This window comes from Poecilia reticulata, linkage group LG7 (assembly GCF_000633615.1).
Source record: "Poecilia reticulata strain Guanapo linkage group LG7, Guppy_female_1.0+MT, whole genome shotgun sequence".
In the NCBI taxonomy this organism is placed as follows: domain Eukaryota; kingdom Metazoa; phylum Chordata; class Actinopteri; order Cyprinodontiformes; family Poeciliidae; genus Poecilia; species Poecilia reticulata.
The window spans coordinates 1,106,411-1,123,240 of record NC_024337.1 but is presented as its reverse complement, the minus strand read 5'-3'; the positions used below and the strand labels follow the sequence as shown (position 1 = coordinate 1,123,240).

General features: G+C 37.8%; 1 protein-coding gene across 3 annotated transcripts in view; it reads right to left on the bottom strand.

Moving 5' to 3' along the window:
• Positions 1-16,830, bottom strand: part of LOC103466867 (plexin-A1-like) — a 331,178-nt gene that overhangs the window by 22,423 nt on the left and 291,925 nt on the right. For 2 of the 3 annotated variants that reach the window (XM_008412750.2, XM_017305775.1), the window contains exons 20-24: positions 15,383-15,617; positions 8,429-8,577; positions 1,736-1,833; positions 1,145-1,303; positions 440-506 (exon numbers count right to left, since the gene is read on the bottom strand). In XM_008412750.2, the coding sequence (XP_008410972.1) occupies positions 440-506; positions 1,145-1,303; positions 1,736-1,833; positions 8,429-8,577; positions 15,383-15,617 (708 nt within the window). The remainder of the gene's footprint in view (positions 1-439; positions 507-1,144; positions 1,304-1,735; positions 1,834-8,428; positions 8,578-15,382; positions 15,618-16,830) is intronic. The other variant, XM_008412753.2, reaches the window with a different exon arrangement.

Sequence of the window (16,830 nt, the reverse complement as noted above, 5' to 3'; positions counted from 1 at the left end):
TTGGAAGAAAAGTTGTTTACCTGTTTCATAAACTTGGTGCTTTGCTTTGAATATCATACTTTTTAACCTCTAGTGTTATGGCTGCTTGCAGAGCTCAAGATTTCTCCCACACAGCTGTCAGCTTGAGGGGAAACTGAGCCCTGGCTGAGCGGGTCACATGACACAGACATAAAGGAAGCAGCCAAAAATGTATTTCTTTAACAGATATTTCACTGTTTATGAAGTACACAGGGTAAACAAAGGCTTGAACTGCTTGTGAAAAACATTTTATTTCTGCCATTCTATCTGCGTATTGTGCATTAAGTCTAGGTACCCAATCTAGCACGCTAAACGCTAAAGCCATAGCACTAGGCTTTATGAACAATAACTCATATAAATGAGATTAGATGATATGGTTAAATGGATATCCTCAATTATGATAAAAAAATTAATGTCTCACCTTGAGGAACTTGTACAGGAGGAAAGTAAACCAGTTGGTTAGCATCTTTTCAGCAACAGATTCCGTTCTAACATGAAAGAAAAGAGCAAAACAAGAAGTGATAAGATAAAAGGTTTTGTTTCTGGACATATACAACAGCTTTGGTGAGTTTCCAGATATGATAATGAAACATATTCTGAATGGTCTTTATAAAAATAATTATTTTTAAGTAAAAGAAAATCACAACAAATAACAACTAAAAAGGCAATATGAGGTTGGAAAGGTAAAATGTGATCTAATAAATTTCCTGCAAATTTATCATAATGTGCCAGTAAAAAGAAAGTATGGCATATTTTTGTTTAATTTGTGTGATATTTTATTATTACATTGTCCTGAACATCCCCAAAGCCGCAGAGCCATTCACACCATAGTGTCTGTTTTTCCTCAACAGGGCTGGTGGTTTTATGTGAGGAGCTTTAAAGATCATGCATTTTTCTTTAAATTTTAAACTGAATATATCAAGTGTTTGTGTTTGCAGCTAAAATGTTTATGAGTCAAATATTTGCTAAAATGTCTCTAAAAAAACTTTGAAATTAAAGACATACTAATTTAAACTGAACTGATGATTCTAACAAAACTGACATCCTATGTAAAGTTTGCCAGTAAAACTTGTACAGAATGAAAGTAAACCAGTGTAGTTTAAGCCAATCAAATCTCCTTTCTCACCTCCGGAGCAGCAGTTTGGGGTGATTTTTGCTCTCCAGGTTTCTGTCTATCAGATCAGACAGCAGTTGTTTCAGGACCCCTGTGGCGTACTCCATCTCCCCCTGCAGGGCCGTCATGATCAGAGATGCCACGTTGCCTCGATCCCGCATCGAAAACGACCTGGCAACGCATCAGAACAGCCCACATGCTTTAACGGCCTTTTGTTGTCTCCCACTGGAAGCTTTCATCTTATAAATTCAAAAGTACAAAATTAATCTAAAGATTTTGTTTTAAATATTAATGCCTATTTAATCTTATTTAAATGATGCACAAAGAGGAATTTTCCAGCTAATTTAGCATTGCTGAATTGTTAATGTTTGCAACTTTTTTCATCATAAATTTAGACTTTTGTGGTCTAATTTATGACCAAACACAACCATTACTGTTTGTAATGCTGTAGGGCTTTTTTTAATAACAGTAACATCCAATGTCACAAGCAATTAAATATGCAACTACCAAGTTTAATTCCCTAAAAAGAATCTGTTAAATTTGTTTAAATGCATAAAAATACACAACAAATTATTTATATGAATTAAACCATTGAAAAAAGACCTTTGAGCCTCAAGTGTCCGTATGAATGTCAGCAGGAAGTGCTTCTTGGTCAAAAGCTGGCCAAACAGCGTGAGTGCCTTCTCAACATTGGCTTGGACCTGAATAAAAGCACAGTGACAGATGGACAGCATGACAACAGTGTTTAATGGAAGTAAAATGACATTTTCCATCTATAAACCTGTTCCTGTTCTTTTACTAGGCCGATTTGATGGCCCAGGCCTTTAAAGATTCAAACCTCCTGGTTCATTTTATGTCTGAGCTCCTTTTGAATCAATCTCAGAGTGAGAAAGACTATTTCTAACCTGTTGGTATCATAACATACAAAAGTGTTTGCTCTCTTGCCAAAATATTCAACTTTTGTCTTTTGCTGTTTTTTGTTTTGGTCACAGTTTAATTTTCCACACATCAAGCACATTTTGATAACCTGGATAACTGGACTTAAAGTGGAAATCTTAAAATGACAAATTAATTTATAAAGGGAAAACTAATCAATCCTAACCAACCTGAGCTGTTATGAAAATGATATTAACCTTAAACCTTCTGTTTGGTTCTGACATCCGTTGTGGCAAAAACTTCCACCAAGCATCTGTGATAACAGGCAGGAACTATTTTACGTTGCTCTGGAGGAGTTCTGATCTGCTTCTCTTAAAGACTTGTCTTAATTCAGCAAAACTAGAGGAGTTTCAATAACACAACAAACAAACTACTATTTTAAGGCAAAACAAAATATTTTCATGAAAGAAATGTAAAGAAAACTAGATTTTTTAAAAGAGTTTTTAAAAAATGACTGGAGAAAGACTAACACATGCAAACAAACACATCAGAAAGCAGGCATTTCTTTAGCTTGTGCCAAGATTCAATACTGTCTTGTTAAACACCAAGCTGCGGCTGATTGGCTACTCCTCCTCCTGCTGTGCTGCTGTGTGATGTGTTTGGTGTCAAACGATTTTAGCAGACAATCTAACACGATTGTCTGCTTGACATCAGGGGGGCGAAAGCCTTGGACCTTTCTCCAGTTGAAAAATCAATGAAACAAGAATTTTTAATTGTCGCCTTTGCCAGAGAGCCACGTGCATTTAAACCATCTGGCCTGTCTGCGTGTCTGTCTGTAATGTACTGAAAGGATTTCATTTTAAATTTGATCAGATCAACTTCAATTTCAACTCAGTTGTTTAGCTGGAGGCCCTTTAATGAAATGTTTAAAGCTCTAAAGCCTAAAGGGATCATTTACAACTTTTGAAGCGGAGTTCTGAAAAAGATTGAGAGCAGTTAATATCTTGCTTTTAACAAAACATTCTTTTAGCATCCACATTTACATTTAATATAAATTAGAATTAGCAGGTACCAGAGGCGCCCTGCGACAGACTGGCGACCTGTCCAGGGTGACCCCGCCTCTCGCCCATTACGCTACCTGTAGATAGGCACCAGCAACCCTCTCGACCCCACTGAGGGACAAGGGTGAAAGAAAATGGATGGATGGATGGATGGATGGATGGATGGATGGNGATGGATGGATGGATGGATGGATGGATGGATGGATGGATGGATGGATGGATGGATGGATGGATGGATGGATGGATGGATGGATGGATGGATGGAGGTACCAGAGGCTGAAGCTAACAGCTGGTTAGCCCAGACCAAAGTGAATTTGTACCATTTTGAATCAGTTGCAGTCATCAGTTTATGCAAACATGTTTTTTATGAACCATCATACTGCCGTTGAATTTCTATAGGGCAGTTTTTTTATACCGAATCTGATAATTATCTGTACAGTAAACAAAGTCAGAACATGGTTCACCAACATTGATTGTTTTAAACAGGAGCTAGCAAAGAGCTTCCTATAATAACACATAGCTTCCTATAAAGTAAAGCAATGTGAAAATAAGGAAAATCTTCTTATCAGATACAGATCAAAATCATTTTACACGCAGGAAGGTCATTAGTGATATAACACCTTCTACCTGTACTTTCTGAAAATAGCCATAATTTTTGGTTTAATAAGCATGTTAACATAATGAAGGTCTAAACATCTGAAAAAAGCTGCTGCATAGACCAGTATGACATTTTGGAAGCTGGAGTTTTAATATGGCAGTCTTCTGTCTGGGACTGGGCGTTAACTTCAGCTAAACGGGAAGACAAACCAAGAGAAGATTTGTTTTACCAACTGATAACCAGCCCCTTTAACAAAGGGAGCTTTGTGTTGAAGTGGCCTTCAACATATTACTGGATATAAACCATGGAGAGTTTCATCAATGGATAAAAGCATATTCAGATTTGTCATTGTATGAATAGAGGAAACAATAAACTGTTTATTCTCCTAATTGAATCATTAATTTATTTAAAAGTTAGTGTCAACATATGCGTATAGTCCTCATTAGCATTGTGCAAAATAAATGTTGCACACCATTTTTAGGTAAATTTTCTGCAGTAAAACGAGTTCTATTAGATTTGAAGTTGAACAGACAGTAGATGGAAAGGGTTCTTCAGGGTTCCTTTCTCCATATGTTAGTCAAGTTCAGTGGCAGCCCTACAGTAGGTTGGCTCAGTCTAAGCTCTCATTTCAACACAAAACATGTCTGATTCATAATAGTAATATCCAATGTTAAAAGCAATTAAATATGCAACTACACGATACAATTCCCTAAAATCAATCCGTTAAACTCAGTTAGCAGGGCTACTAAAATTTCTCAAGGTATTCGTCGGATGAAGGTCTGAGGTTTGGGGGTACTTCAGTTTAGGAGGCATTAAACACGGGTCTGGGCACAGAGGTGAGGTTTCATACAACAGCAACCCAAGTGCATTAAATAAAGAGCATGTGAGGTCATGACAGCCCTGGGCTGACAGAAAGGACAAAGACAGCATAAGTCTCTTTCAAGCTGCTGCATCTGAACACCTGAACAGACCAGGTCTGACTCGGAAAGCCATCCACTGATCGGATGAAACTGGTGTGGATGGTCAGATATTTTTGATGCACTATGCTCAACAGATGCCCTCCAGAGTTACAGCAGGTGAATTTCCATTAACATTTTTTAAAGGCATATTTTGAAGTATCGCATTAGAAAATGTTGAAGGAAATTACAAAATTCAAAATTACTTCAATTTTACAAAAACATTTTCATGCTTGCTTGAGGTGGTTTTTGGCTTTTCTGAAAAATAATTAACACACCAAAGAGGGAAACAAAAACATTTGCTAAATAAGTTCTGAAGTAGCAAACTGGCCACAGTCCAAACCTCCAGAACGGAGAGGAGGGCGGTCTGCCTGGGGTGGCCAGCAAGAGGCACTCTTGGCTGGGATGAAAGTCTTGGAATGCTCCCATCTACTGGTGGGTCAATGTCTTACCAGTGGTAAGAAACTGAACATTTTATAAGTACAAACCTCCTGGTCAGACGTCTCTCCCCATTTTTCTGAGATTTGTGGTCTAGGCAGCCTCTACATCTTGTTTTATTACAATTATATACAGTGTCAATATTTGACATAATGACGCTTACGTAATTAAGTGACACGCTTTGCATAGCTGGGGTCATTTGCTCCAAACCAGTCAAGAAAATCAAGCCTAACTTGCATTTTATGCTTTGTGACATTTTGAAACATTGGCTCAACATGACAATTGGAAGCACAGGTACAATCAACAGCCCTGAAGACGAACGTCATTTTAGAAAAAATGCTGAACTATCTGCAAGTATCTATCTGGCCTAGTCTCCAACTGAAAATCATTTCTGTCAAACTCAGAGAGAAGCAGGAAATTGAGAGCAGTGTAAACAGGAACGCACATCAGTGGATGGCAGGATTATATGTGTGTCAGAGTTGGTGACAGAGGTGCACCCTGCTTGTTCCCCTGGCTGGCACCTGTCACTACTTATCACCAACACACTAAACCCCATGAAGATGCCGTCCTTCACTGCTCTAATTCTTCCTCTCACTCTCATTCTTAGTTTTTTTTATACATCCTTCGAGTCTCATATTGAATTTATCCAATCCTTTGTTGGTGGGTATTTTTTTAACTTTGACACACCCTAACACTTATTCCCTTTTCATTCACTTTTCCCCCACTTGTGCTTTCTGTTCCTCCTCTCTTCAGACATGCCATAATAAAGTGTCTGGACCGCTCTGTAAAGTGCTAAATGAGATTCCCAGGGCCTCTGAGGGGGAAGCTGAGAGTGATGGGTCTGAGAGTAAAAAAAAAAGAAAAAAGACTGAGATAAGGCAAAGATAGAAGAGGGATGCGTGTACATACTGCACTGAATTTTCACCTGATTTTAAGGCTGATTCCAGCTTTATGTCCACATATGTGAGGACATCAGGGTCTCCTGTCAATGTGTGCGTGGTTTGTCTGCTCAACTTAGGATAGAGAGCAGCCACAAAGAGCAATAAAGAGAAGAGCACTGGTTTACCCAGGCCATTGGATTATACGGTCAAGCCTGGGGGGAAATACAGAGGGACAAAGAATAAAGTCTAGACGCAGCAATAAAACAAGGGAGCACCCTTTTGCTCAATGCCTACCTGACCTTTAAATTAAAAGGTGCACTCATGCTTTAGGGACTTTGGTTAATGTCTGTGGTTGACATCTTGATCTGTTTTGAAGGCTGTAATTTGGATTTGTACAGTTTCTCTTACTTTTGACTAAAAACACTCATAAGGAGTAAAGAATTGAAGCTTTTGAGAGGAGTCTTTGAGTGGCTCATGTGAATAAATGAGACTTTACAGCTCACCAGACTGAGAAAGCACCCACCTGCAGTGAAGAGTACGGGTAAGAAAGGGGAGTAGGACATTTTTGCCTTCTTAGCAATTCATTCTTTTGTACTTTAGGCTGCTTCGTATTCAAACTTTTCGGGGACGACAATGAAGTCACCAGTAAGAGGACATTTCTACGACTATGTAGACCATTGCCACAAAATCCTGTCAAACTGCTTTAAGTGTGTGTGCAGCTGAGGTGCCTATTGAGGAGTATTCTACACATACCAAGTATTATAGTAACAACACTTTGCCACCACTATAAAAAAATCCAGTTGTGATCTTACCATATTGATCACAATATGGACCAAATTAATTATACAGAAACATATGAAGTTCAAGTTGTAAGCCCAGTGAAGCAACAGCAGAATCAATAAAATAATCTACTTCACTACTTCTACTTTTTATATGTGCTATGATCAAACGGACAACCTCCCTTGGTGTTGTTTTATGTTGCCTTCTAAGTCTGGTCAACTTTTTCTCTCTGGTTATTTCTTACTCTATTCTTGCCTAGTTGGGCTGCAAAACAAATGGGGGCTTGTCCAGTGAGAATGTTAATTTTGTAACTACCTTAAATAATATGTCTATTATAGCATTTGTTTAGCACGTGATCAAATTGTTAAGTTATGAGGAAAAACTAACGTGGCCCTGACCCCTTCCTTTAATTGGGCAGTTAGCTTAATATTGTTGGGTAACAATACATGTTAGCATTTTCTCACCTTAAATACACCAGATTAGATCAACTTCATTATGATTCTACTTAAGGTGAGACAAAATTAGTTGCATTTTTCTAGATATGCTGGAAAACAATGAGTCATTAAGTGGGTGTGATGTGGTGTTCAAGTTTATTCCAGGTTTTCTTCTTTAATGTCATTTCATCTGCATTTGGTGTCAAAAAACTCTCAAAATTCCTCTGACATATTTGTTTAAAAGTTTTAAGTTTTAAGATGAAAACATGTGAAACTCTCAGGGCAGTGGGGATCTTTTTGTTTAAATAAAGCTAAAGCTGAATCACAAAGAATGAATAGAAAAGGTAAAAAATGACAGCTCAAAGACCACCCATAGAGCTTCCCTTTCAAAAGAAAACCCACTGTCTGGATTAGAGTGATTAAATTAAGCTGTTAAAGGTCAAACAAATTATTCTTTTACTCCAAAAAGTCAGCCAGCGCTCCAATCAAAGCCAACAGAGCAGGACCGGATTCTACATCTTAATGATTCTGCTGATTACAAACTTGACTTTATTATTATTTTTTTTTAGCTCTGAGGGAGAGCAGTTTTTAGAGACATACTATTAATTCTACTTCTGCTGGTCTGGGAGGTGAAAAGTCTGTAGATATCAGCTTCACTGTCTTCATGCTGCTGTGCTCAGAAGGTGGATGCAAAAATTCAATTAGAAACTCAGCAGTGATGTATAATGCAGGCAGCAGTCCTAATAACCCAGTCTCTTAATTTCCCTCTGTACTACCTTCATTTTTCTATTTTCTAAGCATTTTTATTGTGATTTTTTATTGGATTTTATTTAAATGAATCACAAGTTTATAACTCTATCTAAAATTTAAAAGAATAAAAAAAAACTGAAGAAAATGTTCCTCTGAGACTCGACTAAAGATGACACCAGGGCTCTTGAAAAGTTATTTGCATTGAATGTGATGGGGATAAACATATAAAAGGCAAAGTAGGTAAAATATAGGTCATGTGATTGCTTTGAGGTAAACGACATCTTGGGCTCTTTTTAGTGTCAGACTTTTTTCAAAAAGCTGCCTTTGATGAAGCCCATCATGGGATGATGGCAAAGGAGGAATTAAGCAGAAAAGCCAGAGGGACACTTTAAGAGTATTAAAAACAACTTCAGAAACACTTAGAGGCAGTGTTAGTGGATTAGTATTGGCTGCTAGCTTTAGGTTCTGTTAAGTTGATTGTTAGTTTGTTTCAGTATGAAATTTGGCTGATGGTGTACTGACCCGTACCTCCATCTCCTTAAGCACAGGATGATCCTCAATTCCAGGGAACAGGACTCTCATTGCGTATGTGCGATAGTCCAAGAAGGGAATCCCTGCGCCGTCCAGTTCCTGGGTCAGTTCATGGATGTCTGTCTGGAGCTCAGCGAAAGCTGCACAACAAAAAACGGCAGATGGATAAAAATGGAGTACTAGAGGTTCAGTTTTAACATTGTAACTTTATTTGTTCCTAAACTCTGGTAAGGTACCACTGGTGGCACCTGGACTGCCTTCGGTACTACTCAGGAGAAACTCACCTTCTGCAACATAATAAAGTAGATCTAATTGTGATGTAGAGCTGCTCAACACCAACAGCTGAAAGGATGAGTTGCTCTAGCATATTGAGTTTTCCTTCACCAGTAGATGTACTGTGATGAACTGCTCATTTTATTTATTTATTTTTTTAATCATTTTATTCTATATCAAAATAATAACAAAAACATATGGTGTGATATATTACATAATGAAAGTATAATAAAATCACTGAGCTAACAAAAAAAAGAAAACAGAAGTATGGTGTTGCAGAGAATGAGTATCATTAACTGTGTGTGCGTGTATATATATATGAGAGTGTGTGAGCAGAAATGGTAATATGAACGACATTATCAGTATGTAGAGCATTAAAATAAAAGAAAAAGAAAAACAGAACACAAGCAAACAAACCAACAAGAACAAAAGAAAAAATGAAAAAGCAACAATAAATATATTAATATATATCAATAAATACTAGCAATAAGAATAACATATCAATAAATTATGAAATACAGGTAAATATAGACATATGACAGATTCATTAATGGAATTGATGAATTAATTTATACTGAGTGAAATCCTTGTTTTCCAAATCATAAGAATTGTTTTGTTTTCTTAGCAATGTTTAAAGCTATAAGAAGTTGTTTAGTAATTGAGAAATCATTAATGATGTTGGTAGTGTCTTCCAGTACACAAAGAGAAGGTGATAATGGGATGAGAAAGCCAAACCTACTGGAAAGGAATGTAATTACTATTTTTGTTTTTTTATTTCCATGTGTTTGACCTCATTAGAAATCTTAAAATCCACACTTTCAAAAGCTGTAACGAGCTCAAAGCGCTCCTGGGAAGACTTGTTCCTGGTTTGGTTGTGACCAGTCTCATACTTAGCATTCATGCTAACTACAATTAGTAATGCAAACTAATCACTTATTTCTCTGCATCCTGTACATTAAATCAATACAATAAACTTATGTAGCTCTTAGTGTTAGTTATTTCACAAGACACAGATCATAAGAACAATTATACACTGTTTTATTTTTTTTTACTGCAGCTATCGCTTAATTTCATATAACAGATTGGCCTGTTGGAATTTCTTCTGCTCCTATTTTTTCTAAATGCTTACAAAGAAGAAGGGTGCTGAAAAGACATTTTGAGTCAGAATGACTCATTTACTGACATTTCAATCTAACCTGGCTCTTCCTCAGAATACTTTTAAAAGCACTTGTCGCCGTTAGTCGACAGTAGTTAGACAGGAAGAAAGGCAGAGAGAGAAAGGGAAGACATGCAGCAGAAGAATAGAACTGGGGACAACAAATAAAGAAATGAATATCAGCAAAGATGAAGAACAAGGTTTAGAAGGATGCTTAATGAAGTAGAAACATAAAAGAATGAGTGGATAAATCATAAAGAATTAACATTACATGATCGAGTAAGAAAGAATTTCATGTATTTAACAAAGGAATATATGTAATTTACACATCTGTGAATACATGACTGCAAGATGTGGAAAAATATGCACATCTTTTGGTTTCTAGAGGTCTATTACAATGTAAATTGTTAAATGTCATTCTCACATTTAAATAATCCAAGCTATTTACTCTGGAAACATATTTGTATTAACTTCAGTTTTCCATAAGAGCATGCGGAAATGTTGATGTTGCATCTAAAAAGAAAATATCTTTCAATAACAGCAATCTCTGCAAAGGTCTATAAAAAAAGACAGGAAAAAAATGGAAGTGGGAAACGAAAGTCTCTGAAATGAACAAGAAATGATGGCTCAGGTGGAGAGAAGAGGCAAAAGCGAGACAGAAAAACCAAGTTCCTGAAAAGGAAAGTCAATCAATTGCATGACTGGATAATTATTAAAGAGAGCAATGGATGAGTTTTCATGCATAATTTCCTCCAGCTGTTTTTGGACTGTTTGGTCCGCCAGAGAGACGAAAGAAATGAGAGGAAGTTAAGATGATAAAGGAGGAGTGAAGTTTAAAAAAAAGCAAAAAAGAAAATAGGAATGCGAGATTAGGATTTTACAGACATGAGAGTGGCAAACAGAAAAAGGTCTGAAGATGGAATATTACCAAGAAGAACGGAAGTAGTTTTTTTTAGAGAATAACTGCTAGAAAAATATATAATGAAAGAGGGAACAACAGCAAAACCTGTCCAAAGAATAAGAGGTGAATACAAGGAAACGAAAAAGCATGGAAGCAGCAAACATGAAGGTCTAAATTAATATTTCCTTTGTTTAACCCACAGACAGATTATGTAGAAAAGAAAGAAAAAAAACCTGTGAAACATTCTCTAACATAGCCAATCTGACTGATTGGATAATTATAAGATAATTAATGTTGTGGCAGCCAGGCATCCAAACGATTCTGAACTAAACTTGGCTTGTTACACTGTCCTTGATTTTTTAAGACCAAACTTTCCATAAATCCAAGCTTTGGCGTTAGCCAAAACATTCCTGGTGCGTCATATTTACAGGCGTACCAGAAACACACAAGTACAAAAGTTCTGTCCGGAACCTTTGAATGTTAAAAAAAAAAAGTGACTTGATTGCGTAACATTTTTAAAAAATTCATTCATGAAAATTAAAGCGTTAAAGTCCCGGCCTTAGTCAATTTAGGTGAAAAGGTAACAGCACAGGTATCCCCAAATTAGGCAAACAATGCTCTAATCCTAAAATTGTTTTTTAAATCCTTTTGAATTAGTTTTCTTCTTTACCAGTTTCTGTTTCACAGCTTATGGTAAAGAAGTCCACCATGACTTTTAAAGTGTAAGTATCCATTAACAGCAGACTATAGATAAAGGAATTTGCTGTGATGTCTGCTTTACATGGATGACTGAACCAAGCATCCCACTTCTTCTCTCTGCAGATTTTTTAGAGCACAACCAAACACACACACACACACCTCACCATTAGCTATCACACGCATGGTGGACCGCCCACATCATCTGCTACTCCGCCCACAAGCGCCTCTTCCTCTCTGTGGGCCAGATGGGCGTGCAGCAGGCGGGGCGGAGTGCTTTGGGATGGGTGGGAATAGGGCCATGCTTCATCTCCTGCACAAAACTGGCTGTTGGTTCATACATTTCATGTTTTTCGTGAGTGACATCTTAAACTGAGGCACTCCAATGAGGTCAGGACACTTTCAGGGAAATGTCACCTCTGTCAGGGTATGTGGAAGTGTTGCTCTGAAAAATAAAGGGCTTTGACTCAAAACCTCTGACAGCTTTTGTTTGACACGTCTGGCTGCTGTTAGGAGTTATGACTCTGTGTCAAGACTGAGGTGTGATCATGTTAGAACTTTGTGCCATGGCTTTGTGTGCTTGTGGCATTAACCTGTAAACACCTAAAGTGGCTCACACTCACACCAAAAAGGCCTCTCTAAAACTCATGTCCTTAACCTCAATAATTAACCACATAGCARCCCATCACACACCGATCTAATGAAGCTTCAAGGACTAATGGTTTACAAAGCTTTCTCATCTTCTAGGACTCCAGTCAACCCTAATCAGAGCTTCTATCTACAAACAAAAAACATAGAAGAGAGGTGAACCCTCATAGGTTCTGTAATGCAAAACTACTCCAAAGTCACATCAAAGACTCCAGGAGAAGGCCACAAATGAAGCTAGAACAACATCTACAGAACGGCTGATATAATTTCCTTCAGGGACTAAGGGAGTTTGATGTGAACACATCCAAAGTTGAGTCATCAACTTGATGTGTTCACAGCATTTAAATTTTTCTCACTAAAATGAAAATGACCTACAAAGTGACAAACATCTTAAAGTCCCATAAGACCTTTTTAGGGTAGTTATTATTTTTGGAAAGTGTGATTCCTGTTACATCTGATGTAAAACCTTTCAGAAAAAGAACTTTATACCAACCAAAACTCTGTGGTGTTACTCTAATGCAGTGGTTCTTTTTTTGAGGTACCGAACCCCCCAGTTGCATATGCGCATTCACCAAACCCTTCTTATTCCATCCCCCCCCCGACACACACAATACTTTGTGGTATTCTGATTTAGTAATGTAATTATATTAGCTGTGTAACCACCCCCACACCACTTGAGGCAGTACCAACCCCGAAAAGATTTAGGAGCAGATTTAGACTATAGAATTTGGTAAAAACTGTGAGCTTTGCTGAAGTAATTAAAGACACAAGTTCAAATCCATGCTGAGAGTGGAGATCCTTCAATCAGGGCTCCTCCGCAGCTCTGATTGGTTAAGCAATGTAACGTGATCCTCTGCAGCAAGTGATGGCAAAGCGGGGCGTCATCACGACTTTACACAAGTGTGTCTTTACCTCCGCGGCAGAGGCTCCGCCGAACCCCTGAGACCGACTCATCGAACCCCGGGGGTTCGACCGAACCCAGGTTAAGAACCACTGCTCTAATGGTATGGAGCAACTGCTTTAGGACCCGGATGATTTCTTTCTCAGTGGAACCAGAAATTCTTTCATCCAGTAAATTCTGATACAGAAAATCTGGTTCTTAAGCTCAACCTCAGTACAGTTAAGCAACAGGACAATGATCTAAAGCATTATGAATGTTTAAGAAAGGCAAAAATAAAATGCAAGTCTTCAGTGGTCTACTTATGGCTGAATTTAATTGGGTCATTCAAGCTTAAAAACTACATTTTGAATGAAAAAATAAAAATCTGCAAAGAACATATGATCAAAATATATTCAGAGCAATATACGAGACACATTGTCAGTAAAAAAAAACTCTTGGTGGCAGCATGGAGGAACTATTAACTTTGGGGGGCAATTACTTTTGGACACAGGTCCAGGCTGGGTTGGATGGCTTTCTCCCTTTATAAATAAAATGTAATTTGAAGCTGCCTTGTGAATTTACTCTGGTTATCTTTGATATAAACATTAGTTTGATGATCTGAAACATTTGCGTCTAATCAAAAAGCTGCTGTGACTTTTTTCCCCCCGTCTTTCCAGGAAGGCTGGTGTTTAGAAAAAGCACCTTCTGTGGGTCTCAACATGAGGAACTGAAGGAGATTTTGTGGAACATCAAGTCCTGTGATGTCTTTGAAGTATGTATGACATTTTTCCCTTAAAGTGGAGATCTGTGAGGCAAAATTCACAAACAATCTGACCGTTCACTGAAATGATTTTCACATCCCCCAATGCCCAAACCTCATTTAGATTTTAGCAGCAGAGATGCTAAAGCTCTCAGAGAGTGCTGTGGAAATCATATGAAATATGGGTTGATTACTGCTGATATGATAATTCCAAAACTAATAATAATTTTACAACTGCATGTTTTCTGAACAAAAGGTCTTTGAGTCCTACTACCAGACTGCTACGTGTGTTTTGTAAATCTCTCGATAAACAACCAAAAAGTACATTTCCTCCTGTACTGATGTTGTAAATGATGTTCTAATTGCCAAATTTTCATGACGATATAAAAGAAAAGGTATTTAGAGCTCCTACTGACATGTATTTACCAGGAATGAGTTTCAGTTTCACCATAATGTAAAACCCAAAGGGAATCCACTTCATCTGCTTGTTATTCATTTTTCTACATTATTTTAATATGTCTAGAGCAGTGGTGCTTAAACTGGGTTCGACTGAACCCCCGGGGTTCGATGAGTCGGTCTCAGGGGTTCGGCGGAGCCTCTGCCGTGGAGGTAAAGACACTTGTGTAAAGTCGTGATGACGCCTCGCTTTGCCATCACTTGTTGCAGAGGATCACGTTACATTGCTTAGCCAATCAGAGCTGCGGAGGAGCCCTGATTGAAGGAGCTCCACTCTCAGCATGGATTTGAACTTGTCTTTAGTTACTTCAGCAAAGCTCAGTTTTTACCAAATTCTGTAGCTTTCGGTGTACTTCTAAATCTGCTCTTTAGTCGCATGTTTTTGGGGTTGGTACTGCCTCTAGTGGCGAGGGGGTGGCAACACAGCTAATATTACATTACATTACATTACATTACATTACATTACATTAATTACATTACTAAATCAGAATACCGGAAAGCCTTATTAATTTTTCATTATCTTAAGAATGTAGAGCTAATTAAATGATCTAAACAAAACCTTAAAGTGGTTCCAGTTTCTCTCGATGGCCAACCTGTTGAAACTGTGGCAAATTTTAAATACCTTGGGTATCTTTGTTGTTGAGCTCATATGTGTATTCATTTTATAATTTAGAATAATTTAGCTGAAAAAAGGATTTTTGAATAAAAAATTTTGCTCTTTTTATTAAATGTGATTAATTTCGATTACCTAATTAATTACAGACCCTCCAATTAGCTTGATTAAAAACTTAAACAAATCTCACCGCTAGTCTAAAACTCAAGTGTCTGTGAACTCCTGCTTTATAAATGTTATAGAAAATCATAAGTTAAATGGTTTATTCACCACAACTCAATATTTGCAGTTTATGCTTTTAACTCAGCATGCGTACCCTAAAGAAGCTGGTAGTGATGATAACAGTGTCCAACAGTAATTTATTGCATCTCCACTTCTCTCCAGATTCATTCACTTTTATAACTGTCTCTCTCTGCACAATGCCGTGCTTAGCTGTAAATCAACCCTATGAAAGTCATGTTTAAAGAAATATCTTTACTGTTCTATTATACCAACAAGGAAGGCTTAAATACTTAAATCAGCATCACTGCCAAAGAATTTGCTTTGCTCGAAGAGCACCCACCTTCTTTACACTCCAGCGCTACTCGTGATTCCAGGTTGTCCATCTGGAGCTGGAGGCGCTTCAGGGTGCGGTCTGCGTCCCTTGACTTCCTCTTGTAGGCTATCAAAACAGCGATGATCACCAAGAGGAGCAGGCCACCGCCCCCTCCAATGCCAATGATGGCGGGAAGAGTGAGGAGACTGTCCGAGTAGATGTGAAGAGTTCCTGGGGAGTATTCGAATCCACCAGCACGGATCTAAACACAAAAACAGGGTAGGGTGAGATTAAGATCCTTCAAGATTCACAGAGATGCATACAGAAATTATTTTGGTAATTCTAACTGACCAAAAACAAGAGATGTTTGTTCTGACTGCAATTCAAACAGTGGGAAATAAAGTTGTATGCGTCTTTATTCAAAGTATATAAACTTCCGGTTTCAACTGTACGTTCACCCCAGCTGATATTTGATGAGATATCTTTGGAGAGGTGCACCTTGTCCACTAGTAATCAAAAAGTTACAGTAAATTTGTTTATGTAAACTGGTTGCTTTCTAAGGGTGGACCTGAATTTGAAATACAGTCCAGAAATTTTCTTTACAGTATTTTGTCCATGTTAAAGCCACTTCTGAGGTTGAGGATTTTTGTCTTGTCAAAATACCAAATTTTACCATTAGACCCAAAATGTCAACCTTCTGAAGGAAAGAAATTGGTCTGTAAGCGAAGGAACCACCAGACTCTATTCTAACTATAAACTAAAAACTGTTGGCACACCAACGTTTTGCTCCATACCCTCTCACTCAGTCAGAAGAAAAAAGACCGTGCTCCTAAATTCACACCTTTGACTCACTTCACCTACTGTAGGGGCCAACATGTCATGTGAAGGACACCTTTATGGTCAGACAAGACTAACATTGAGCCATTTGATCACAGCGGCCACAGTAACCCTTGAAGATATGCTTTCCAACCCAAAAGAACTGAACCCATTGTCTAGCATCATTTTGCCAATACTGACACAAAGCAAAACATGCAAGGATTTAAAAAAAAAAGAGGATAAACACCAAATGTTTTAAATTTCACTTAAAACAAACAACTACAAACTGAAAGGTTGGACACAGTTATGTTTTTCAACATTAAAACACACATTAAGAGTCATTTTTAAACAGATAAAGGCTCTGAAAGTTCCCTGACGTTGACTAAGTCAAATTTGAGCCAATTTAAATTAACTCTAAAAATGCTGTGACACAGAGTGGTTCAGAATTATGCCAGAAGTGCATTGATGGTGAGAACTGTTGTGTGATTGAAGTGTAGCTATATTTGGACTTGTATGTATTATTTAGAAAACCCCTAGGGTGCATTCACACCAGCCCTGTTAAGACCGCTTTAATCAAACTGGTTTGTTTGCACAATGCCGATTGCTTGCAATCGAGGCGATTCTGGTCCACCATCCGGCGTCTCAGGAGGGGGAAGCAG